Here is a 27,609-nt window from a genome sequence, read left to right as displayed (position 1 = left end):
TGCACCGTTTTGTATTTATTTCATAATAAAATCAAAGACTCCCTGTCGTGTCTTCATCTGTGCATTGAAAAGTATGAGGAGCTGAGATATTTCTTGGGCGCCAATGATCAGTTCAAAACATCATTTCTGGAGGACACAGGAATATTCCCCTACAAGCTGCTCTGTACTTTGCTTTGTGACACCGGAAGGTTACGATGAACGTTTCATGGTAACGAAGGAAACAATATGTAACGGAGCATATTTAGACTTACCGCTCAAATACCTGTCGGTGTAGGTATCTCTCCCACTCCCATGTCGTCTCCACCCACTACCACCGTTCAAGCTGGTCCTTCAGGTTTATATGCCTCGTATACACCGAATTCTTCTAGAAGATCCTCACCCCGTAGCACATCATCTAGACCGAATAGAAGACGAACATCACTCCGTAACACAACACCTACACCGACACCTGGACCCTCCAACGACGAAAATAATGGTGGAAACAATCTACAGAGACAATACGAGATATTATTCAATGATCAACGAAACGCTGCAGCAGGTCGACGTATTGCTGGTATCAGTACCACCAATATCATCACCACTACCTAAAAAGACAATGGACGTCGTACCGTCACACGACAGTCTACGAGTACTTGTAACTGAGAAGGATTAGAGGGAAAAAAAGATGGGTCGAAGAAAACGAAGCGCCACCAAAAGACGAACAAGAAGAAGAAGACAAAAAGGCGGTATCTTGCCTTTAACCGCACTTATTCCTGCGCTCATTGCCGGAGGAAAATACAGAGGTAAAAAAGTAACATCTTAACCCGGTGAAAATTAGCCGATGATATCCGAAAAACATCTAAAAAGCAAAATCTATCTAAATTTAGGCAATTGTCGGTAATTTTGGACCTACTTATAATAAATAAGCGCTGGTCTTTAAGCGTGAGTCTAGCATTAGAACAGAATTGGTCGAGTAAGGTAAATTAATCAACTACCTTCGTTTTCAACCAATACTGACACAAAGTTTCGTCAATTTGAATACATTTGTACTTGACTTAACGTTTAAATATGTCAGTGGTCAATATATCTGATGACTCTTAAGTTTAGGAAATTTAATCAAGCCACGTCACTGTTTGTTTATCTTAAAAAATGCAGCCTCATTTCGTAAAATTTCTCATTTTCCAATCAGCGTCACCGAGTTCTTTCGATTATATGACCCCTGCGTTGATTTCAAAATCGACTTGATTAACTCGGCATTTTTACTAGGGGAACGGCGTTTGCTCAGGGTACAGCAAAATGGCAAATAAATGTCATTTTAAAAATCGATTAATCACCCAACCTTTGAGCCCTAGGCAGCATGATTTTTGTCTTCGTTCAGCCGCAACGAACGAACGGCTTCATCATTTTTGCAATGTAGCAAAGGCAGTACCAAAATATTGTGAGTTTTGATTTGAAGTTACTGTCAACATGATCTGGTCAAATTTTCAAACTTTCGATTTATTTCCTCTTTTTTTAAGAAAAAATATTGAAGCTAAATTTGTCGGGGAAAAAAAAAACTTCTAAAACTTTTCTTTTATACTTCACAAGCTTTTCAGTGATATATAGTTTACATGGTTTCTTTGAAAGTAGGGCGCGTAGAGCAAATTTTCCAAATGTTCTTTTCCACAATTTTTCCTTGTTTCCTTACATTTCGATGTTTTCTGCGCATTTAGTTGCATATTTGTCTTCTTTACTTGAACTCCCTCGACGATGCCGTACAGTTCATGATCATCAAGGCAGGCAAAGCGCTAGTTCCTCTTTTTCCTCCTTCTTGTTCCTCACTTGGTAGGGAATGCAAGCCAAACCCCTGATCAAAAATTGGCACATTTTTCTCCAATTCCGATATTTATCACTTATACTTGAGATTACTTTGCGAGTATTGGGAAAACTTTGAGTTTGAAATGTTTCCAAATTGCGCCGGCAAATATTAAAAGTGTGACATCCAAGCAAGCTGTGTTGTGCTCATCTAAACTAACTAGTTGACCTATGAGAGCGTGCGAACTATCTCAATTATTTTATAACCATCATTAGTTACAAAGTGTGACGTGCCAAGCTGAAATACAGTCACTCGGTTTTTTCTTAGCAGTTTTGGCTTCGATCACGCAAATCACATCCGCTAGAAAATGAAAAGTTCACGAAGACAATGAGTGGATTATCCCGCAAAGATGGCTTAGCGTTAAAAAAAAAGAGACTTAGGTTGTACTGTGATCGATCTTGTGATGAAAATCAAACCTTTCAAAGGGGTAAACACTAAAGCCTGACATTTCCTGTTGAAAAAGGAATAGCACTTTTCATTTTTCATGTTCAATTACATCATGAGTGATAAAAAGTGTGACGTACAAAACTGAAATATTGTGTAATTATTGATTGAGTGGTAGGGCCGGAAGGAAAAATATTTGGCGCGGGGTCATGACCTTCGGACCGAGTGCAGCGAGGTCCTCTCTTCATGACCCCGAGCTAAATATTTTCCCCACTGACCCCACCAAACTCGATCATAAGCAGTTTATCATATGACTACTAAGTATTGAAAATTTCAACCTAAATGAGACGCGATGGACAGGCATACAGGCACACAAAAATTATGCAATTTAAAACTTTTCCTTTTTATTTCGATAAGCCTAGAGGAGGGAAGGGAATAACCTAAACACACGTGATCTGGATATATAAAACACTGTGGCAGCGGAAGTTCGGAAGGTTGGGAAAAGTGATTCATTCTTTTGGTTGTTTCATCATTTTAAAAGCATCAGCTACGTTTTCAACATCTTGGTAAGTGCGATTTAAAATCTTTCCCAGTGACTCGGTTTTTCTCAGCTTCAGCTATTTAGTAACTGTAGAGAGGTAAGGCTCTCATGGCAAAACCCATTAACTGTTCTTTTGATGCTATTGTTTGCAATATGTCACGTTTCGAGCGTTAGCCCTTCGTTAGAGCGGTTGATGGCGCGATTGAATCGTCACCACAGTGAAATAAATTGGTTCTACGGCGACTCTTTCAAATCTCTGTGGCTTTATACCATATAATTTATCCTCATTGACTAAGGTTATTGAGCATCGTTCAATTTTAGAAATTGATGATCATAAAACTAAATTCAGACCTCTATTTATGGTGTGGACTGTCCCACGCTGATACCATAGGAATTCCGTAGTGCTCCATTACGTGGTTTTCCAGTAGCTATGATCTGCACTAGCTATTAACTTGACTTTGTTTTTAGGAGGGTTTAACGATCGATTCAGAGATCACGGTAGATTCGACTTGAATTTCCGTTTTGTACTTGTACACAAGCGTTTCATGGCCGAGACATCATTCACTTAAATTTTTAGATACTAGCGGTGGGTTCTACGGTACATATTTTTCTAAACGCCGTTATCCGTTTTTTGTCTGTTTAAGCGCTACAGTCTCCCATAAGAAGATAAGTTATGACGCTGCGCGCCCACGAAGAGAGATGTTTTGATTTTCTTAGAGAAACTGAAACGTTCTTAAATTCACTGTTATTGCATACATAGTATGAGCCTACTTTTGCGTTGAACGGATGCTTCATATCCTCACCGTAAAATTGCTTTCTTCAAACCGTAATGATTTTCTACAATATATTTCAACCTCATTAGCAAGATTGTTAATCATTGTTTAATTTGAGAAACTGATGGTGTCCACAATCATGTGATCAAAAACTAAAATCAATCCTATATTAAGACATATTTATAACGCAGAATGTCCTTTCCTGATGTCAACAGAAGTGGCCCAAGCTCACATGTCAAGAAAAAGAAACGATTAATTCATGAATCGCACCCGCGAGAAAACGAAACGTTCACGAGTACATTGAGTCAATTTTCACGCACAGATAGCTTACTTGGTTGTACTCTCGATCGCATCGATCTCGTCAATGAAATCCAATCGTTCCAAAATGGATGAACACTGAAGCCTGACGTTCCGGTTAAACAGAGTAAGATGTGTCATTTTTACGCTAAAATTCATCATTAGTCAGAAAAGAGTGACATGCTAAATCGAAATACAGTCACTCAGTTTTTTAGCAATTCTGGCTTCGATCACGCAAATCACACCCGCTAGAAAATCAAAAGTTCACGAAGACAATGAGTCGATTGTTACGCAAAGATGGGTTACCGTTTAAAGAAAGAAACTTAGGTTGTACTGTGATCAATCTTGTTATGTAAATCAAACTTTTCAAAGAGTCAACACTTATAAGCTTGACGTTCTCCATTAACAATAGAATAACACTTTCCATGTTTCATGTTCGATTACATCATGAGTGATAAAAGTGTGCCAGATATTTTCCCATCCGACCCAACTAAACTCAGTCAATAAGCAGTTTATCATATGAACACTAACTCTTAAAAATTTCGACCCAAGTAGGACAAATCATAAGCACAAATCTTCTTTTTTTGTCTGTTTAAGCGCCAGAGTATCGCATAAGAAGATAATTATGGCGCTGCGCGCCCACGAAGAGAGATGTTTTAGTTTTCTCAGAGGAACTAAAATTTTCTTAAATTCAATGTTATTGCATACATAGTATAATTGTACTTTTCTGTTGATCGGATGCTTCATATCTCCACCGTTAAATGGCTTTCTTCAAACCTTTATGGTTTCATACAATATATTTCAACATCATTAACTAAGATCGTTCAGCATCATTTAATTTGAGAAACTGATGGTTTCCACAATCACGTGGTCAAAAACTAAAATCAGTCCTATATTAAGACATATTTGTCATGCAGAATGTCTTTTACTGATGTCAGCAGAGGCGGCCCAAGCTCACATCTCGAGATTAGGCAAACGATTAGTTCATGAAAGCGTCACGCGTTGTGTGACTTGGTGTTAAGTTACGAGAGTTCTACACGTTATAAAAAGTGGTAGGGTGAACCAAATATGGTCGATTCGAAGCTATAAAAGTGTGACGTGCAAAACCGAATTAGACTCACTGCGGAGTAAACTGCTGATCGGTTTTCCATATGAGTTTATGAAAAGTTGATTATCACGCAGAGATAGCTTACCGTTTAAAGAAAGAAGCTTTAGTTTTACTGGAATGGATCTTGTAATGAAATTCTAATTTTCGAAACGGATGGACTCAGTAGCTTGACGTTTCCTGTTAAAAAAGAATGAAATATGTTATTTTTACATGTTCAATTCCATCAATGGTCATTAAAGTGTGACGTACAAAACCGAAATTCATTCGGTTGAGTTGGAACGCTCAAATCCTCTGAGCAAATGCTAACTCGTTCTCCATATCTCCCTCTCATTAATTCTCCCTAAGTATTCGATTTCCGTTTTGAATTTTCGAAAGTCGCATGAAAACTGGGCAGTTTAACTCTCACTACATGATCTTCTGCAAGATTGGAGATATATTTCTTATTGGTATTAACATTTTGTGAAATGAGAATCATTAGTTCACGTCTCGTACATAGTAAATCACTTGATCACAGTTCCTAATCACAAATTGGCAGCAACAGTGTTTGATAGAGGGTCTTAATAAGATTTTTGTGAGCCGTTAGGCGTAAAACTTGATAAATTTTAACCGTAGCTCGTAAAAGAGTTAACGGTAAAAAACATTTCTGGTGGCAACAATGAAAAGATATTAACCGTTAGCCGTAAAAGCCATGCCAACACTCCTTTGCGACCTTCTTGATACTTAGAGGGGGGATTTTGCCCCCTATCCCACAATTCACGATAGTAAAACATTCTGGCCGGTATGCCCTTAAATTCAAATTTGACACAACCAAAAACCCCCCACCCCTCCCATTTGAAAAATGTTCCCAACGCCTCAGATTCTAAGAAATAGAAAATAACTTGTGAAATATCTATAGTGTCAGCTGCATACGATAGCAAAAAATTACGGTAAGAGCCTTTTTATTGTCAGTTGTTTACCACTGATCTAAGACGTCATATACTTCAAGAGGGTCTCAATGGGGTTAACCGATAGCCATGAAACGGCCACAAAAAAATCTAACCGTTAAGCGTACAAATCGTCAAATTTTAACTTTTATTCGTAAAAAAATTAAACCTCAAAAAAAATTTTCTGGTAACAACTCATGGAATGATGTTAACCGTTACTAGTAAAATAGCCAAAATTTTAACCGTTAGCCGTAAAAGCCATCACCCCATTAAGACCCTCCCTCTACTACAGTGCGCCCATTATTCTCAAATGCGACTTGTTTGGCTTTGACCGTGTAGCCTTGGAAAACGAAATTTCCCCGAACTTCGAGAAATCAGGTAATGTTGACATCAATACTAAATTAAACGGGAAGCAAGCTTGTCAAGCTTGCAATTGTTTGTTATTTTTCAAAGACAAGGAAAAACCTAAGCCATATATCATTTTTATCATTCAAATGATCGCTGGGTGTTAGTGCCCTCTAGTTGCAATTTTCTTGCGATTGTCTGAGGTAAAGAGGAAACGAAAAGATTGAACAGCGCGAATTGCCGTTGGGAATTTTCAGGAAAGTCCCTTCCGGATGCGCGGATCTTACAACGTAATTGTAGTCCAGTCCATTTTCCCCACCTCTCTCCCCTCCTCAAAAGAAATATGAATAACTATTAAGAATAACTATTGATTATTACTGAAAGTCAAGCTACCTCCTCATTTGCCTGTTGCCATATTTCGGTCATTGGATTAACGCCTTCAAAGGTAAGACCAGTGATGTGGTTATGTTCGAGCAAATTACCGGTCCACTCCGTCCGTTTTCTTTTTTTTTTTTTTTATCTTTTATATCAGTTACTATTTTTGTCTTCGATCATGCAAATCACACCCGCAAGAAAATGAAAAGTTCATGTGTACAGTGGGTCAGTTTTTACGCACAGATAGCTTACTGTTTAAAGACAGAAGCTTTAGTTGTCGCTCAATCTTATCGTTCTCGTGATGCAAATCCTAACGTACTAAAAGGGATGAACACTGAAGCCTGACAGTTTCGGATAAACAAAGTAAGATGTGTCATTTTTGGATGCTCAAATCCATCATTAGTTAGAAAAGTGTGACGTGCTATACCAAAATAAAGTCACTAAGTTTTGTTGGTATCTTTGGCTTCGATCATGCAAATCACACCCGCTAGAAAATGAAGAGTTCACGAAGGCAATGAGTTCATTATCACGCAAAGATAGCTTAGCGTTAAAAAAAAAGAAACTTAGGTTGTGCTGTGATCTATCTTGTGATGAAAACCAAACCTTTCAAAAGGGTAAACATAAAGCCTGACATTTCCTATTAAAAAAAGAATAACTCTTCTCATTTTCCATGTTCAACCACATCATGAGCGATAAAAGTGTGACGTACAAAACCGAAATACTGTGTTCTTATTGATTGAGTGGAAGGGCCGGAAGGAAAATTAGGTCGATAAGCATTTTAACTCATGACCACTAACCGTTTTCAATATGCAATTATATTTCGAGTAGCCTAGAGGAGGGACGGGAATAACCTAAAACACACGAGACCTAGATACCTAGATACCTAAAACACTCTGACAGCGGAAGTTGAACTTCATCATTTTTATTGTTTCATTTTGAAAGCATCAGCCACATTGTCAACATCTTGGTTAGCGCGATTGAAAATCTTTCCTAGTCACTCGATTTTTATCAGCTTTAGTTATTTAGTAACTGTAGAGAGATAAGACTCTTATGGCAAAGCCCAGTAGCTGCTTTTTCGAGCTTTGTTTTTACAATATGTAGTTATGTCTTGTTTCGGGCGTTAGCCCTTCATTAAAGCGGTCGATGGCGCGATTGAATCGCCACCACAGTGAAATAAATTCGTTATTAAGCAGTTTTCTCAAATCTCTGTAGCTTTATACAGTATAATTTATCCTCATTAACTAATGTTATTGAGTATCGTTCAATTTGAGAAATTGATGATCATAAAACTAAAATCAGACCTCTATTTATGTTTTGGACTGTCCCTCGCTGAAGGAAATCCGTGGTGCTTGATCACGTGGTTTTCCAGTGGCTATGACTCTACGTCAGCTATCAACTTGAATCTGTTTAGGAGGGTTGAACGAACGATTCAGAGATCGCGCTAGATTCGAAATGCCATATTTCTACTTGTACACAAGCGTTTCATTGTCGAGATACCCTTCTCTTAAACCTTTGGATACTAACGGAGGTTTCTACGGTACATATTTTTTCTTAAGCCGTAATCTGTTTTTTTTTCCGTTTAAGCGCCAGAGTCTCACACAGGAAGATAAGTTGTGAGGCTGCGCGCTCACGAAGAGAGATGTTTTAATTTTCTGAGAGGAGTGAAACTTTCTTAAATTCACTGTTATTGCATTCATAGCATAAGCGTATCTTACCGTTGAACGGATGCTTTATATCTCCTTCGTGAAATTTCTTTCTTCAAACCGTTAAGGTTCTATACAATATATTTCAACCTCAGTAGTTAAGATATTGTTAGGCATTGTTTAATTTGAGAAACTTATGGTTTCAGCAATCACGTGATCAAAAACTAAAATCAATCCCATATTAACACATATGCATAATGCAGAATGAACTTTACTGATCAGTGTCAGCAGAGGTGGTCCAAGTTCACGTCTCGAGAAAAAGCAACCGATTAATTCATAAAAGCGTCACGGGTTGTGTGACTTGGTGTTAAGTTACGAGCGTTGAACTCGTTATTAAGAATAGAATGGAGAGCGAAATATGGTCGATTTATCACGAGAAATATTTCGAGAAATCAACATTTAACACGTAAAATCAATAAAAGTACACACATCTTGTGTGTCTTTATTAGTTTCTGGCGATTTCAGCCGTTTTAAGCTTACTTTGCCATCATTGTTATTCCCATCCTCATAGTGACACCTCGCATTAATCTATCGTCCCAATCAACCAAGCAGACAGCTGTCCCCGTGATAGGTCTGCAATTCCTGATCCATAATAGGAATGCACGATAGAAGCGGCACCAGGATCGTGCATGCTATACCACTGGAACATACCACAGAAACATTTTTCCAGCCGCTCGAAAATTGTTGATGACTTCCCTTACTACAGTAGACTTACCAGTTCCCCCCTTGGCCAGTCACTTCAGAGTTATGACTCTTACAAGCCAAGCATACAATTCCGCCCGTTCGTGAAATAAGTGAACGCTCATATTGACGACATATCAGTAACCACCAAACTACTCTATTGAATATTACGAAGAACGAGTTGTCACAGGAAGAAAAATTATGAAATAACATAATGAACATCACTTGACGATCTGTGTGCTCAAGGAATTGGCTGAACTAATAGGAATTTTATTGTCCTTTACAATGAATTAATAAATAAATAGACATTAACACCAACATAACTGTAAGGGAGTAGATCAAGGGTAATTCGGCCAAATCTTGCAGGCTTTTCTTTTTATCCAGAAGTTTAGTGACATCACCTTGGAAAGGTAAATGCAATCGACGTTAGGGCATCATGTGGACAATTATATTTACGACGCAGCATGTAAGACATCACATACAACGTGCGTGTTAATAAACGTCAATTTCACATGGCGAAATATCTCCCCTTGCCATGAATTTCAAAAGCAATCTACGCGTAGGAAAAAATATCTATATCGGATTCCGACGTCAAACTTGCGAAAAGCTACAATACCTAAGCAATTAAAAAGATATCCAGCATTTTGTCATGTATCAAGTAAATAGTACTAGAATATTGTTATTTAGAGTAATTTTGCATGAGTAACGTTTTAATTAATGGCAAAGCCTGAAATGAATCAGTCCTGTTTTCTCGGTTAATATTTGTCCTGTCACTTTAAAGTAGTGTAACGTTGTGTAAAATTCGCCACCGAAGTTAAATTAATTTGTTATAAGGCGATCATATCAAACCTTTGTGGTCTCGCATCTTATTAATGATCCTCATCTAATAAGAAAATATTCGTTTTCAGGGACATTCGTCCGATAAATGCGCTCATTGCTTTTAAAATGAACAATATTTGCAAATGTTGCCAATTTGCCATAATGCCGAATGTCAATAACTTACATCTGTGATCATCTCGGTAATGAACCAAAAGAACGGTGTTTCAATAAAATCGAGCGAGGGAATTTCCAGTTCAAACATTTTGGACGGTACATTATTTAAACTGTCGAATAGTTCTCAAGAAAACTAGAGCAATTTTCTCAGTAATCATTCTTGTATTATTCATGAATAAGAAATAAAATAGAGTGATCCTAAGGGTCTGCATTGCAAATACGTTTTGACAGCCGGTATAACAAAATCAATAAACTAAGAATGGTGAAACTAGAACTTATATTTTAGACTATTCCTTTCTGATTTCTTTTGATTTCTTTTGATTTCCATGGATTTTTCATTCGCTGAATTTGCATTTTTTTTCTTGTCTTTTTTGTTTGTTTTTAATCAAAGCGAATAATGCCTCAAAAATAAATCAGCGAGTCAGGCTATGACACATGGCAGGAGTTTGTTTCGTTTGAGAAAAGGTAGCTTCCTTGCCTCACAATACATGATATAACCAAGCCTCTTATTCTTCAATCTTCTTCATTGATTGAATCAATGAGCTTCATTATCAATTAAGAAGGGGCTCTCTTTTCCCATTTCTTTTCTGTTTCCGGTTTCCTAATTATCTGCCTTAGGAAAGTTGAGACACTGGGAAGAGAAATTTTGTGAGTTTCCTCATGCGATTAGAAAGACCAGAAGTTCTAGTTCGATCACAAATCCTGTTACAAATTCCTAGTAACAACGAAACTTTTTGAAACTACCTCTAAGCTTGATATCAAATGATTTTCAAATATGAATGTAGTTTAAGTCAGGCACAACTCTCTATCACTTAAGTAAAATGTGAACAAAGATAGAAAAAACTGAATATTACAACAAAAACTCTTAGAAATTTACTTTTTTTATGCCTTTGTAATTTGGCTGTACACATTTTCATGTATATGCTCCTCGCATTTGTTGGCAACAATAGCTAAGATTGTTAGGAAAGCAAACAAACAAGTGAACAGAAGATAGTGAAATGAGGGAAACTGTAAACTTTACCATGTGATTAAAAAACATCACAGAATACTTAAAGAGGGGAAACTTGAATTGTGCTAGCTAATTTCCACTATTGCCATTCATGTTTTTGATCAAATAGAATTTAACCCTTAACTCCCAGTTCAAATTTGTAATTCTCCTTACTGTCGACTATACAATTCTTATAAAGTTAATTCTAAGAATTTAGTATTGGATCAACTAATTATTCTCAAGACCGAGGTCAAAGTATAATATATAGATTCAGCCAAGCCTAAAAGCGGAGCTCGTATTTTTTTTTCCCGCACGTCTCAAGGACACAACGCCTTGCCCCAGCCAGGACTAGAACCCGGGTCGTCCAATTCGCAGCACAGTGCATTGACCACTGAACTACTGAACAAAGCCGTGGCGTTGGCGTGCCCGCGGTACAGTTGACCACGCATGTTAAAAGTAGCACCTTGTTCGGTCGAACGGTCTTACATCCAAATTTTTTCGGCTTGATGGGCTACTACTATTTTGCATAATTATGGGGCTACGCTCTGCGAGCTTCGCTATTATTTACGACAGTGACCCAGTGAGTTAAGTCTAGTTTCTACTGTTCGCTTACCTGCGAGTTAACAAAGTTGATGTACTTCAACACGGAAGCTGAGTCAGTCCAGTAGTAAACTTGGTCTGCTGTCATTTCCAATTCTTCTCGAATAATTCTGGAGAGCCTTACGCAGATAACACTGACTGTCAGTTCCAATATTGGAATTGAAATTTCATGTATGGGACTTGCTTTTTCCATGACAAATGCACAGTGAACTTGGTTGGTGACATTTTTCAAAAGGAAGTAAACGACGGCTGAAACTCATTACGATGGCCAATTTACATTGTCAACTCAGTTGGTAAAGCCAAATAGTTTACCCCACCAAAGTTTCTTCAAAAACTTACCCCGTTGATTAATGTTGTTTATAGAAACTATGCATGTGGAAAGTTCTCATTGCAAAATTTAAGATAAATTCTGTCAGTTTTGTTTATCTTTGTCCAATGACTTTAAAGTCATGTAATGTTCTGCAAAAATCACAACTTGAGTGAAATGAAAGGTGACCAACCGACTTCTTCACCTTTTTTTTTGTTTTTAAGTGGATATTGGGAATTCTAACACTTTCAGCTTGTTACAAATAGTTTCCGGGTGTAATCGACCCAACCCGTTTTTGTAACGTAACATGTGTGTTCCTGTTTGAAGTGACTCGTTATTAATCAAGATTATCGACCATTTAGTATTGTGTTACTAAAATTAATGTTTCCCTGATAACAGGAGAGGATTGCAATGGAAACCTAACGGCAGAAGCCATGACACCTTTCATGAGCATCGCCTTACTTGTTGCCCTCTTCTTGCTCAACTCAGATCGCATTCAGAAAGCCATTGAGATATGCAGCGAATGTTTGATTTTGCTAAATGGCACCGATCAAAACAGCAAAGACCAATTTGATTCAGCACTGCTACAATTTTACAGCGACATCTATACCGTTCTTTTCAGCGCTTATTGTCATATTTCTGACTACATAAGTGCGGAAAGATACGGGAGGAAACTGTTTGAACTATACAGCGAGTCTGCAATTATGCTTTATAAACTCGGCGAAAGCCTAAAAGCAAAAGAATATGTTGAGAGGGCCCTTGCCATAACAATTAAAATTGGCGACAGAAGCGGAGAAGCATCATGTTTTGGAAACCTAGGTACTGTGTTTAAGTCGCTTGGCCAATACGAAAAGGCTGAAGAGTATCTCCAAAAAGCGCTTGTCATCACAACTGAAATTGGCGACAGAGAAGAGGAAGCATCATGTTATAGAAAACTAGGTACTGTGTTTAACTCGCTTGGCCAGTACGACAAGGCCAAAGAGTATCTCCAAAGAGCGCTTGTCATCACAACTGAAATCGGCGACAGACAAAACGAAGCATCATGTTATGAAAACCTAGGTACTATGTTTAACTCGCTCGGCCAGTACGACAAGGCTAAAGAGTATTTCCAAAAAGCGCTTGTCATCACAACTGAAATTGGCAACAGAAGCGGAGAAACATCATGTTATGGAAACCTAGGTACTGTGTTTCTGTCCGTTGGCCAATACGACAAGGCTAAAGAGTATCTCCAAAAAGCGCTTCTCATCACAACTGAAATTGGCGACAGAAAAGGGGAAGCATCATGTTATGGAAACCTAGGTAATGTGTTTAACTCGCTTGGCCAATACGACAAGGCTAAAGAGTATCTTCAAAAAGCGCTTGTCATCACAACTGAAATTGGCAACCGAGAATTGGAAGCATCATGTTCTGGAAACCTAGGTACTGTGTTTCACTCGCTTGCCCAGTACGACAAGGCTAAAGAGTATCTTCAAAAAGCGCTTGTCATCAGAACTGAAATTGGCGACAGAGAAGGGGAAGCATCATGTTATGAAAACCTAGGTGCTGTGTTTAAGTCAGTTGGCCAGTACGACAAGGCTAAAGAGTATCTCCAAAAAGCGCTTGTCATCAGAACTGAAATTGGCGACAGAGAAGGGGAAGCATCATGTTTTCGAAACCTAGGTACTGTGTTTAACTCGTTTGGACAATACGACAAGGCCAAAGAGTATCTCCAAAAAGCGCTTGTCATCAGAACTGAAATTGGCGACAGGAAAAAGGAAGCATCATGTTATGAAAACCTAGGTACTGTGTTTAGGTCGCTTGGCCAGTACGACAAGGCTGAAGAATATCTCCAAAAAGCGCTTGTCATCACAACTGAAATTGGCGACAGACAAATGGAAGCATTATGTTATGAAAACCTAGGTACTATGTTTAAGTCGCTTGGCCAGTACGCCAAGGCTAAAGAGTATCTCCAAAAAGCGCTTGTCATCACAACTGAAATTGGCCACAGAAGCGAAGAAGCATTTTGTTATGGAAACCTAGGTACTGTGTTTCTGTCCGTTGGCCAATACGACAAGGCTAAAGAGTATCTCCAAAAGGCGCTTGTCATCACAACTGAAATTGGCGACAGAAAAGGGGAAGCATCATGTTATGAAAACCTAAGTACTGTTTATAACTCGATTGGCCAGTACGACAAGGCTAAAGAGTATCTCCAAAAAGCGCTTCTCATCAGAACTGAAATTGGCGACAGAGAAGGGGAAGCATCATGTTATGGAAACCTAGGTAATGTGTTTAGGTCGCTTGGCCAATACGACAAGGCTAAAGAATATTTCCAAAAAGCGCTTGTCATCACAACTGAAATTGGCGACAGACAAAAGGAAGCATCATGTTATGAAAACCTAGGTACTGTATTTAACTCGATTGGCCAGTACGACAAGGCTAAAAAGTATTTCCAAAAAGCGCTTGTCATCACAACTGAAATTGGCGACAGACAAGGGGAAGCATCATGTTCTGGAAACCTAGGTACTGTGTTTCACTCGCTTGGCCAGTACGACAAGGCCAAAGAGTATCTCCAAAAAGCGCTTGTCATCAGAACTGAAATTGGCAACAGAAAAGAAGAAGCATCATGTTATGAAAACCTAGGTACTGTGTTTCACTCGCTTGGCCAGTATGACAAGGCAAAAGAGTATCTCCAAAAGGCGCTTGTCATCAGAACTGAAATTGGTGACAGAAAAGGGGAAGCATCATGTTATGAAAACCTAGGTACTGTGTTTCACTCGCTTGGCCAGTATGACAAGGCAAAAGAGTATCTCCGAAAAGCGCTTGTCATCAAAACTGAAATTGGCGACAGACAAGGGGAAGCATCATGTTATGGAAACCTAGGTACTGTGTTTCACTCGCTTGGCCAGTACCACAAGGCTAAAGAGTATCTCCAAAAAGCGCTTGTCATCACAACTGAAATTGATGACAGAAAAGGGAAAGCACCATGGTATGAAAGCCTAGGTGCTGTGTTTAGCTCGCTTGGCCAATTTGACAAGGCTAGAGAGTATTTCCAAAAGGCGCTTGTCATCACAACTGTATTTGGCGCCAGAAAAGGGGAAGCTTCATGTTATGGTAAGCTAGGTACTGTGTTTAGCTCGCTTGACCAATACGACAAGGCTAAAGAGTATCTCCAAAAAGCGCTTGTCATCACAACTGAAATTGGCGACAGAAAAGGGGAAGCATTACATTACGGAAACCTAGGTGCTGTGTTACTGGGCGTTGGCCAATACGACAAGGCTAAAGAGTATCTTCAAAAAGCGCTTGTCATCACAACTGAAATTGGCGACAGAAAAGGGGAAGCATCATGTTATGAAAACCTAGGTACTGTGTTTCACTCGCTTGACCAGTATGACAAGGCGAAAGAGTATCTCCAAAAAGCGCTTGTCATCACAACTGAAATTGGCGACCGAGAAGGGGAAGCATCATGTTCTGGAAACCTAGGTACTGTGTTTCACTCGCTTGGCCAGTACGACAAGGCTAAAGAGTATCTCCAAAAGGCGCTTGTCATCAGAACTGAAATTGGCGACAGGAAAAAGGAAGCATCATGTTATGAAAACCTAGGTACTGTGTTTCACTCGCTTGGCCAGTATGACAAGGCGAAAGAGTATCTCCAAAAAGCGCTTGTCATCACAACTGAAATTGGCGACCGAGAAAGGGAAGCATCATGTTCTGGAAACCTAGGTACTGTGTTTCACTCGCTTGGCCAGTACGACAAGGCTAAAGAGTATCTCCAAAAGGCGCTTGTCATCAGAACTGAAATTGGCGACAGGAAAAAGGAAGCATCATGTTATGAAAACCTAGGTGTTGTGTTTAAGTCAGTTGGCCAGTACGACAAGGCTAGAGAGTATCTCCAAAAAGCGCTTGTCATCACAACTGAAATTGGCGACAGAAAAGGGGAAGCACGATGTTATGAAGACCTAAGTTCTGTGTTTAGCTCGCTTGGCCAATTTGACAAGGCTAGAGAGTATCTCCAAAAAGCGCTTGTCATCATAACTGTATTTGGCGACAGAAAAGGGGAAGCTTCATGTTATGGAAACCTAGGTACTGTGTTTAGCTCGCTTGGCCAATACGACAAGGCTAAAGAGTATCTCCAAAAAGCCCTTGTCATCACAACTGAAATTGGCGACAGAAAAGGGGAAGCATTACATTACGGAAACCTAAGTGCTGTGTTTCTGGACGTTGGCCAATACGACAAGGCTAAAGAGTATCTTCAAAAAGCGCTTGTCATCACAACTGAAATTGGCGACAGACAAGAGGAAGCATCATGTTATGCAAACCTTAGTACTGTGCTTAGAACTGTTGGTGATTTTGAAGCTTCGGAAGTATGCTTGGAGAAAGCTTTATTCATATCCAGAGATATTAGAGATGGAAGAAAAGAGTTCGTAATCCTTGAAGGCTACGCCGCTTTGTATTTATTTCAAAATAAAATCAAAGACTCCCTGTCGTGTCTTCATCTGTGCATTGAAAAGTATGAGGAGCTGAGATATCTCTTGGGCGCCAATGATCAGTTCAAAACATCATTTCTGGAGGACACAGGAATATTTCCCTACAAGCTGCTTTGTACTTTGCTTTGTGACACCGGAAATACTCGGGATGCTCTTTATGTTGAGGAGTTGGGTCGAGCTAGAGGCCTATCAGACTTAATGGCAGAGAAGTACTCGGTTGAAACGCACATCTCTGCTAATCCACAATCTTGGTTTGGCACTGAGAACATTTTAAGAAAGAAAAATAACTGTACTTGTCTGTACATTTCTTATTTTCGGAATCGTCTGCATTTGTGGATCTTGAAAACAAGTGGAGTCCTTCACTATAGAAGAGTATCACCAGAAGAGAATCTAGTTCAGGCTGGGTTGCCCAAAGATTTGTCTTTGAGTCAATTTTTGGATGATAATTTCCGGAGTCTTGGTATTTTGCCCACTAAAGATTGTGAAGATCGGTCTTTAAATACGATTAAATTGCAACCTCTCTCCCCCGCGCAAAAGAGCTCAGCAAGATTGCGACTCGTGGAAGAGGACGAGAACGAGGACGAGGACGAGAAAGTGATTTCAAGTCTATTTTTGTGTTACAAAATGTTTATTGCCCCCGTTTATGATTTGCTTGATGAGCCTGAAGTCATTATTGTTCCTGACCGCAGGTTGTACAAAGTTCCCTTTGCTGCCCTGAGCGAAAAGGAGGGAGCTGAATACCTGTCAGAGACTCATAAGATCCGTTTCATTCCTTCTATGACAACACTAAAGAAAATTCAAGATAGTCCAGAGGACTATCACAGCAACACTGGTGCCTTGGTAATAGGCAATCCAAAGGTTGATTGGCTGCAATCATTGCCAGGTGCAAGAAAGGAAGCGGAGATGGTCGGACGACTGGTGGGTGTTCCGCCTCTAGTTGAAGAGAAAGCTACGAAGCAGGCGGTGCTTGAGCGGATAAGTTCAGTAAGCTTGATACATTTTGCTGCCCATGGTAACGCCGATAAAGGAGAAATTGCACTCTCCCCCATTCCTACTCCCAAAAGTCGAAACGCTCCCCCACCGCAGGAAGCTTCCATGTTGACGATGGCTGATGTCTCACGAGTGAAAGTCAGAGCTAAACTGGTGGTACTTAGCTGCTGTCACAGTGGAAGTGGAGAGATAAGAGCCGAGGGAGTTATAGGAATTGCCCGTGCGTTCTTGGGATCCGGTGCTCGCTCGGTGTTGGTTGCGCTGTGGGCTATTTCAGACTCAGCAACAGAGCAGCTGATGAATCGGTTCTACGAACACCTTGTTGAAGGAGAAAGTGCCAGTGAATCCCTTCATCAGGCCATGAAGTGGATGAGGAAAAAGGGCTTGCACAAAGTGTCTGAGTGGGCTTCGTTTACGCTGATTGGAGATGATGTGAGGCTCGAGTTTGCCAAGCAGAAGTAAGACTTGGTGAGGACAGGTATTTCATAAATTAAAGTTAAATTAGATGTGAAAATGACTTTGACTTACTGGTCGCTGACTGTCATCAGGGGATTTAATGAGAATAATCTTTACCATCGCCTATATACAATATAATCTAATTTATGCAGCGCGAAATTTAACAGTTTAGTTGTTGCGTAGGAGAGCTTTGTTTCTGTGGCGGCAGGAAGACACGAGTTCATTGCGTTTGTTTAGCTTTGATAGTTCGGGTCGGCAGGTGATTAGGAATTTTTCTTTGAGGTAGAGGTTACATCTTTTACTTGAGCTGTTGTACGGCGAGTGTGATGAGAGAATGCGCCAGGAAATAAAGTGCTCAATGTTGTTGTCTTTGAGGATCCAGATGTGTTTGCTGAGTTCGGTGGAGTTTCTGCGTTTAGCGTGGCGGAATGATGCAGTGTGGTATCTGTATCTTGTTTTGAAGTCTTTCTCTGTGAGTCCTATGTACGTTTCTGTCGTGTTGTTGTCTTTGCGTGTGACGGTGGCACGGTAAATTACTGATGGTTGCAGGCAGTTTCCGTCGAGCGGGCATGCGTTCTTTTGTCGGCGGTTACGTGTCTTGTTATTAATGATAGCGGCGGCGGCGGTGTTATCAGCCTGTATAGATGCGGTTAGGATGCGTTTGTTATGGTTGTCGATTATTTGTTTCGTGTTGGTCATGCAGCTGTAACTGATCTTGATGCTATTTCGGTGGAAGATTTCTCTGAGCTCGTGATCTTTGGGAAAGTGCTTGTCTACTAGGGCGAGGAATTTGTGTCCCATGTTGGTGTTGGTGTTCTTGCCAGAAGGAGGGTTGTACCAGAGGATGTTACTGCGTTGTCGGTTTTTCCGTTTGGTTGTTTTGGCTGGTTCGTATTGTAGTGTGTAGTGGTGTCCACTTTCGTTGAGTGCTTTCTGGTATGAAGGGGCGGCTTGGTCAAAGGATGTTTTGTCAGATGATAGGGACGACAGTCGTTCGTTGATGCCGGCGGGAATGTTCTTAGCGGTGATTGGTGGGTGGTTGCTCTCGCGGTGAACGTATTGCAGTGAAGTATTCGGCTTTGTAAATGGCTGATAAGTGCTTCGGTTAAGGTTAAATGTGACGTCTAGGTAGTTGATTATTTGACATGGTTTGATGATACTCTGGTTTAAAGATTTAATGAATGTAACCGAAGAAGTTACAATTCATAGACCCAACGTTTCGACACTCCTGTCTAGTGCCTTCATCAGGGTTGATCTAAACGCTGGAACAAGAGGTCCTTTTATACGATCACTAATTAGCGGCCTTTTTTCTGACAAGGTGTAAATAGGCGTCAGGAAGCAAACCGCCATCGTCACGATTTAAAGGAGCGTGGGCGGAGTTAATATGCCAAGCCTCCAAACAAACTGGTTGCCGTGTGAACTTTAATATATTTCAGTTGATTATTTCTTTGTTAGTTTCTATGGTGATGCGTATACCGTTATTATTAAAGATGTGACACATTTCTTTCTTGATGCTCTCTGTTTCTCTAGGTGTGGCGTTAGTGATGGCTAGTCCGTCGTCTCGATAAAGTCCTACGTTTGTATTAAGATCCTGGAGTTGGGAGAGCAGAAAGCTTCCCACTAGTTCACATGTTTGCGCGCCGTCGTAGCTTCCCATTGTTGCGTCGAATGTTGTGCTGTTCAACTCGTGGGAAGCTTTCTGCTCTCACACGCAAAGACAACAACACGACAGAAACGTACATAGGACTCACAGAGAACGACTTCAAAACAAGATACAGAAACCACACCGCATCATTCCGCAAGCACATCTGGACCCTCAAAGACAACAACATCGAGCACTTTATTTCCTGGCGCATTCTCTCATCACACTCGCCGCACAACAGCTCAAGTAAAAAATGTAATCTCTGCCCCAAAGAAAAATTCCTAATCATCTGCCGACCCGAACTATCAACGCTAAACAAACGTAATAAACTCGTGTCTTCCCGCCGCCACAGAAACAAAGCCCTCCTACGCAACAACTAAACTGTTAAATTTCGCGCTGCATAAATTAGATGATATTGTATATAAGCGATGGTAAAGATTATTCTCATTAAATCCCCTGATGAGTTGGCAACCACGAAACAAGGCTGTAGGGATGAACTGGTAGTTTATTTGTCTTTTTCCTGCCACAATATATATATATATATATAGTTCAAAATGACTAAAATGAAACACGCATGATTCCCTGTTACTCTGAGTTTCGTGCTTACGCACTCGTATATATATATATATATATATATATATATATATATACATATATACATATATACCACATTTATGTATGTATGTATATATGTAAATTCTTTTTTCTTTTCGGAGAGTTACTATCGACGCTCTCTGGTGAAAAATATATAATCGCGAAAGAATACCTCTCCGCCAATCAAACACCAGTGTTGGCCATTTATATATTTTTATATTGAGCTTGGTATAATTGCATTTGCTTTCTATCCCAAATATTAACTGAGTTGATAATAAATTTTTGTTTTTCACTATTTACAGGAAAAAAGACCCCGACGGAGTAAATAATGAGAGTTACTCGAAGGAAACAGAGCTAAAAGACTTTTAGATGGATAAATTAAATAGAAACAAGTAGAGAAAATACTCTATCCGGTATTTCATTGAAACTAAAGAAAGAGTTATCCCAAATTAGGGGAGATCTAGTTCACTCTTTTGTGCTTTCTGTTCCAATATTCTCAAAAGGATACATTGGTTATGTACTCAGAATGTTGTTGTTTGTATTTGTGAAATAATAGGCACGAAACATTGTTGACATAGGTAAGGCTTTAAAGTAAAGCGAAATCAGTAAAGTTAAAACAGTAATTTAGGTATAAAACGAACCACTAAAATCTGGTTTAATTTTTTTTTTTTAAAGCCTTTTGCAAGGTTTAGTTAACAAAACCTTCAATATTTGAGGAATGATTTTGATGTAACATCTTAAAAGATCGTTGCCAACCATGCCACGCCTCTGTTTTTAGTAACATACGGGCAACTGCGGAGAAATTCGTTCAAATTAACTCAATGCCTGGCAGGAGTCGTACCGGCCCGGAAACAGTTTTTAAATGGCGTAAAGAAAGGATTCGCAAACGGAGAAGTGTTATGCATCCTAAAAACAAATCCGACGCGCAAATTGCAAATTGGCTATTATTTAGACCTTTGATGCTTAGACTATCTTTCCTGTTCTTCCACAGGTTGAAATTCTTCGTCTGCTCCGTGGCTTTAGGCCTTCCATGTGAAGGAATGCGAGATACCATCGATGGGTTCAGTTACAAAAAAATTTTCTCAAGAAAATTGCGAGAAACTACTGCACAACTATTTAGAATAAATCACTGATAATTTCAGAAGGCTGCCAGGGCAATTCCAGACCTCAAAATATATTTAAATCGCACGGATACACTTGGATGATACACCACAATGGAAATTTCTCGAATTCAAATGGCATCAGATATAAAATGGCGGACTAAGTGCGCAATGTCTTGTGGTTGACTAGGATCTTTTAACAGATTTTTTTGGTCAGTTGCTTGAGAGATCGAAAAATTTGGACTGAGGCAATTGCATTCAGTGTCTATTGTATCGTAAAAATAGACACAATGCCTTTTTTTTGTTGTTTTTTTTTTTACATATATAATCAACGTTACGTTTTTCTTAAAGGAAATAATTTTTGCAACTTGTCAGCTATGTAGCCATTCCAAACGAGCGAAAATAAAATTCAGTTCGTGAAAAAACCTAGAAAATCTCCTGTGTTTCTCTTGAGGAGGTTGCAGTGTAAAACGGTAATAACCAGATGTTCAAAGTTTCGTCATGGTAGCGGGATAAGGGATGCAGCTGGCGGGAATCATAAACTTCGATAAAGTCCCTGCACGCTGTCAGTGGAGGCAGTTGAGGCTCTCAGCCCTAGAAATAAAAATGAACGGCATGATCGCAGGAAGGCTTTTTTCCGTGCATTTCTCTGGTTGGTTCCCTTCAACTCATGTTACTCGTCTTTTAGGGTTGTTCCTCAGAAAAAACGGTTACCGAACAATTTTCTTTAACTTTCCTTAAATTTTCCTTACCAATGTCTTTTTTGAAAAATGCAATAAGAAAGAAATGTCACCGTGCTTGTTTAGGAGATTTAAAGGACCAAACTTGCCCCATTATATGCCTGTACTGGCGCTCATCAAGTACTTCATTACATCGATCGGTTTACGGTACATTTTGCTGCGGCTGGAAGCAAGGGTTTTTTAAGTAGCACTTGTAAAAACTTGATAAGTAGAAAGTCTCGAACGTACGGTACAATTTGATACGTAATTTAAGGGAAAATCACGCAAATTGAAACGACATCGACTCAAAACATTTTCCACGAGTCGTTCCTTTCAAGGTCATAATTTGCATCCTAGAGTAACGGGCTTCGTGCACGCTTTTAGCTTTATCTTTTTTCCCCTTCAAATAATTTCCCCAACTTAAAGGGGATAAATTGTACACCAAAATTATGGCCACACACACACACACACGCACACGCACACGCACGCACACACACGCACACGCACACGCACGCACACCCACACACGAAAAAACATCAACAGCCAAAAAAAAAACAACAACAAAGAGGAAAACAAAGATAAAAGAAGGTTTTGTTATTTTCATTTCCAAAATCTCAGGTATGTATGTGGTGTTTGAAGCTATCTAATCAAATATGACCAAAGTTACCGAGCTCGTACAGGATGAACGGCTCGGTGCAATTGCAAGAATAGGGACCCTTGGCAAACCACGACGGCGACGGCAACAAGGACGTGGCAAAACAAAAGATCTAATGAGCAGAACAATAGCTCGGCTCGTGCGTTTTCAAAGAGTGCACATTTCTTAGTCGTCCTCTGCAAAATAACAACGTGAAATCATCAAAATTTGCGTAGTCCGAGAAAAGCAACCTCGACGGCAAATTATCTACGTTTCCATTTGGAACTCAACGCCGCTCTCCTATGCGATGCTGAGGTTAACTTGCGGCACCGTAAGGGTTGTTAATCACATCCAATCATTCGCAAAATTCCAACTAAAAATATACATTCATTTTTAAATCGACGTCTTCTTTGGCGTTGCCGTCGTAACCGCTAAAGGTCCCTATTAACTTGCAATTTGTACGACGTACGTCGAGCAGCATCCTGCCCCTGCATTCTTTAAATTCGTAAACTCCACTGGCCATCGGTTCTGCAGTGTTTCCGGCTTGTAGTACATCTGCTGTCATGTGTTTAAATTTAAAGATGGACCAACAGAAGCCTAGGAGTGCTAAGTTTGTCTTGGTTATGTCATTCGTTTCCTGCTGTGTAGGAAATTAATTAATTTTGTCATTTTAAACATCGGAATCAACGAGTCTCTTATCTATGATCTTTGTTTAAAATCCTAGGAGGGCACAAAAGACTAGAACTAGAACAGCACTAGATACTAACGAAACAATGGATGAAAACAGAAGCATACTAAAGTACAGGAGAGACTAACGTAACAATCGAATGTAAGGCGGTCCTAAGAATGCGCGACACAGTTACGATAGGTAACTTTCGATTGAAAGAGAAGCCTAAAATGCGCCACACAGTTACAATAGGTAACTTTTGATTGAAAGATAAGCCTAAAATGCGCGGAGATGCTATCGTAACATTGTAATAAAAGAACATCCTAAAACTACCTGAGATACCGAAGTAATTGAAAGAGAAGCTTAAAATCGCGCGAGATACTAACGTAGCTATCAAAAGAAAGAGAAACTTAGAGAGAAAACAGAGATAGAAGCTAAAAGATTAGCTACAAACATAACAATCCAATCTAAGAAAATCATAAAAATGCGCGAGACACTAACGTAACTATCCAATGATAGGAACATCCCGAAAGTGGGCAAAACACGAACCAAACAATCAAAAGTGCAAAAGGGCACGAAGCAGTAGTGAATGAAAGGGAATCCTTAAAGGACACAAGACACAAATGCAACAATCAAATGATAAAGAATCTTTAAAGAGCACGAGATACTAACTTAACAATCCGATGAAAGAAAATCCTAAAAGTGTGCGCGATATTAACGTTAAAATTAAATGAAAGAAAATCCTAAAAGTGCACGAGATGCTGTGAAACAATCCAATAAAAGAGAATTCCTAAGGTGAGCGAGATACTAACGTAACAGTCCAATGAAGGAGAATTCGTAAAGTGCGCGAGGTACTAACGTAATAATCTACAAAATGGAATTCTAAAAGCGCGCGAGGCACTAACGTAACAATCTAATGAATGAGAATTTTTTAAGTGCCCGAAGTACTAACGTAATAATTTACAAAATGGAATTCTAAAAGTGCTAATGGTACTAACGTAACAATCCGGAAAAAAGAGAATCCTAAAAGTGTCCAGGATACCAGGGCAGTAATTGATTGAAAGAAAAGCTTTTAGTCTGCGAGATACCAACCAAACAATTGAGAGAAAGAGAAATTATAACATAACGCGCGTGCTTGCTCTATACAATTCCTGTTAAGCCGCTATGAACAAAATCTTTATCTACGCACGCCCGTGCGTAAATAAGTTGACGTGATCAATTTTTTTATCTGGCTTTCCGTCCTGTTAAGCTGCAACGCAGTTTTCCTTCTCTTTGAAATATGGAAGAAACCAGCGAAGAACTGCCCAATTTTTCTATCGGCATTGACCTTTTAGGTCTTGATCCAACAAGCAACAAAAATAAAGCCCAAAAAAACTCGCAAGTTGCACGTTTCGCAAATTTTCATTCACAGTTATCGGTTAACTGGATCAAATGTTCTCCCTCAAACCAAAGAATAAAATATGGCGTGTTTTTGACCAGCCAATAGGGACGTTTGTTTACTTCTTTTGTGCGTTGTGAGAATTTTGCACTCTATCACAATAAAAGGCTTCTTCGCGCAGATCCTTGTTGTTGCTCTGTTATAAAAGAATTTGCTCATGCTTTTAGCTGTACGTATATCGAGTTATGGATGCACTTGGAAAGTTTGGAGAGCACTTATTTTTCGTGCCCTCCAAACTTCCCGCGTACATCCATAACTCGATATAGGCACGCTAAACATGAACAAATTCTTAACTTAAAGTGCCCGTGATAACAATACAGCAATCGATAATAAGAGTAGCCTAAAAGTGTGAAAGATACCAAAGTAGCAATCCAATCGAAGACAATGCTGAAAATGTGCATGACAATAACGTAACTTTTGAATTCAAGAGAATCCTGAAAGTGGGCAAGACACTAACCTAACAATAAATTAGAAGATAATCCTAAAAGCTCACGACAAACTGACTTATTTATCGAATGAAAGGTAAATTTCTTAAAGTGCACAAGGTTCTAAGATAACAAACCAATAGCAGACAATAGCAAAACTGCGCAAATGATTAACGCAACAAGTGAAGGAAAGAGAATCCTTAAGGTACACAAGATACTAACGCAACAATTAGTTGATGGGATAACCGAATGAAAATGAAAAACCAGAAGATAAGTCTCGGTCAGCGAGTGTTCTAAAGCCAACCCTCAGAAGTTGGTTGTACTACATTACATCTCCTTGCGGGCATTGGCATGTCGCAGTACTATCAGTGGTTATGAAAGGAAGCGTGACTTTTCTATCTGTTTTTTTCCCCCTTTCATGGAATTCTTTGTACTCGCTGTAGATTTTGTTGAACTTTCACCCTCACATGAGAGTGAAATATTACGGTTAGGAAATTTCATAAAAACGTCTGAGTAAAATTAAAGTTTAGTCAGGAGTGCTTTTAAGGATTGAAGTTAGAAATATTTAAAAAGAGAGATTCAATCGACTTTTTGGTACGGGATGTGCGACTTTTTTTCTCCTTTGTTGTCTCTCGAAGAAACTCTTCGTGCTTCCAAAGAAGGTTTCTAGAGTTTCACGCGTTTCAAACGAGAACTACACTCTCTTCCGGAACTTACCAAAACGTGGCCAAAAAATTTAAGCTGCCAGGATATCCACGCCTCAAAGCAATGGTGAAATATTCATGTGTTGAGCACTTTCTCAAAGTTTACCAAGCAAAAGATGTCACTCCCTACATGCATGCACTATGTTATCATGTTCCTGAGTTCCTGTCACTTTATCAGAACATAGCATATTACACACAGCAAGGCTTGGAAAAATACAATAATAAAGCTAAAGATTTCTTCAGATCCACAAATCACAAAGGGGTTGATGCCCTCAAACAACTGTTTCTGAAGAAAAACAGGATTCAGTTCCTGGAGGCAGCAGGTTATGAAAGGGTTAAGAACACCTACAAATGCAATAACTGTTCAAACACAGGCCACAACATCAAGACATGCACATCATCATGCAAAAATTGTCCAGCTCCAATTTGCTGTGCACATCTTGTGAAGGAAGGTGGCAAATGGATTCCCAGATGCCAGCTTCAATATTAACCAGAGTAAGTTTAGTTTTAGTTAGTTTCATTAGTTTTATGTTATAAAATACGTCATTTAGTTCTTGAGGAAGGATTTCTTGACCCTGATCTTCCCTTAGTTTGGTCACAGTGTTAGTCAGGTCAAAACATTTAATACTTCTAGTACCCTTAAAATATCACCTTTAATTTCTTTGCCAAAATAGGCCATTTTACAGTTTATTCAGTAACCCAGCCTATGAATTAACTAGCCTTTATTTACACAAGAAAAGTAAAGGGGTTTGTATCAAAACAAGGTCACCAGCAACCTCGCTCCCAGCCATAAGCCAGGTGACTCAGCCACAACTGTAAAATAATATTGGAACTTTTGATTGTGAATCTCAAGTTTTTGGCCATTCGGGCCTCAAAATCAGTATTCAAAATGTCACTGTCAGGAGGCGGGGAGAGGAGGTACGATTTTTGCTGTCGATTCTTTTGGCTGAAAGGTCAAGTTTTTCTGATGATGATGTTCCAAATGTTATTTTTCAGTTACATTTGGCGCTACAGTTTTCGTCCTCTGTGCCCTCTTAAATGGCTCTGATGGGCGGCTCGATCTTCCAGCACAAAAAGAGGAATGAAGCCGGCAGAGTAAACAGATTAAAGTCTTCTCTTTCAGATTTAAATGAATCTTTTTCTCTCTTTGCAGTAGAGAATTTTCCGGGTTTTCGGGAGCTGGATCATGGTACTTATTTAGGACTGAAATTTATCGGTATTGTTATGACCCGTACCCTTCCATTTGCCATAACAAGCTTCTCTGTTGTCAGCAGCGAAACTAGAATCTGCAGTTACGTTTGCAGTTTGCTACACCCACCTACTGGCTGTAAGCCGATGATTTGTGAAAAAACTTCAAGTTATTTTTTTTCTTTCCATCCCACTTCCTTCCATTCTACAATCGGCTAAACACTCTAAAGAACGCGTTCTTTACCGTTCAATTGGTGGTCCTCCGCAGCCAAGCTGCGAGTGGAGAAATCACCAGCTGGAATTTTATTAGACAACTCAGTTTTAAGGTGATGAGATGTCACATAAACCATTAAGCCCCGCCCTGTTTGGTTGGTTTCGAGAACGAGTATCAAAATGCACCAGTCAGCTGTTGAAAAAAGAAACATCCATATCCGAGTATTATCCTTCATAAAATAACGTGTAAGGATAGTCGTCTAATGTTTTCAATAAAAGCTCGCGCAGGACCGCAAGGGTCACGTAATAGACAACGTTGTGACGAAATGTCGGAAATACCGCTAAATGGAGAGGTGCAAGGGTTACTGTGGTTAAAAGGATTGAAGCTCGCATGTATTGCAATTGAAATTTTATTTGACGCTTTTGAATGAAAGCAGGAAAAATGTTGATGATGTAGCAATAAAACTGGTGTTCGGAGAAGTTGAAACTCAAGAATGATAACCGATAAGGAGACCATGTCGTGC

The 27,609-nt window shown here is 39.5% G+C and overlaps 1 protein-coding gene across 1 annotated transcript; it reads left to right on the top strand.

Moving 5' to 3' along the window:
• The first annotated feature begins 291 nt into the window (after positions 1-291).
• Positions 292-17,767, top strand: LOC136279025 (tetratricopeptide repeat protein 28-like). The gene is made up of 8 exons (XM_066162374.1): positions 292-553; positions 12,252-12,377; positions 13,272-13,511; positions 13,752-14,034; positions 14,200-15,865; positions 15,947-16,192; positions 16,853-17,461; positions 17,663-17,767. Exons 1-8 carry the CDS (start codon positions 292-294, stop codon positions 17,765-17,767), a joined length of 3,537 nt encoding a protein of 1,178 aa, XP_066018471.1.
• Positions 17,768-27,609: the final 9,842 nt, after the last annotated feature.

Source organism: Pocillopora verrucosa, chromosome 2 (assembly GCF_036669915.1).
Source record: "Pocillopora verrucosa isolate sample1 chromosome 2, ASM3666991v2, whole genome shotgun sequence".
Taxonomy (NCBI): domain Eukaryota; kingdom Metazoa; phylum Cnidaria; class Anthozoa; order Scleractinia; family Pocilloporidae; genus Pocillopora; species Pocillopora verrucosa.
This window is presented reverse-complemented; position numbering and strand designations above follow the sequence as displayed.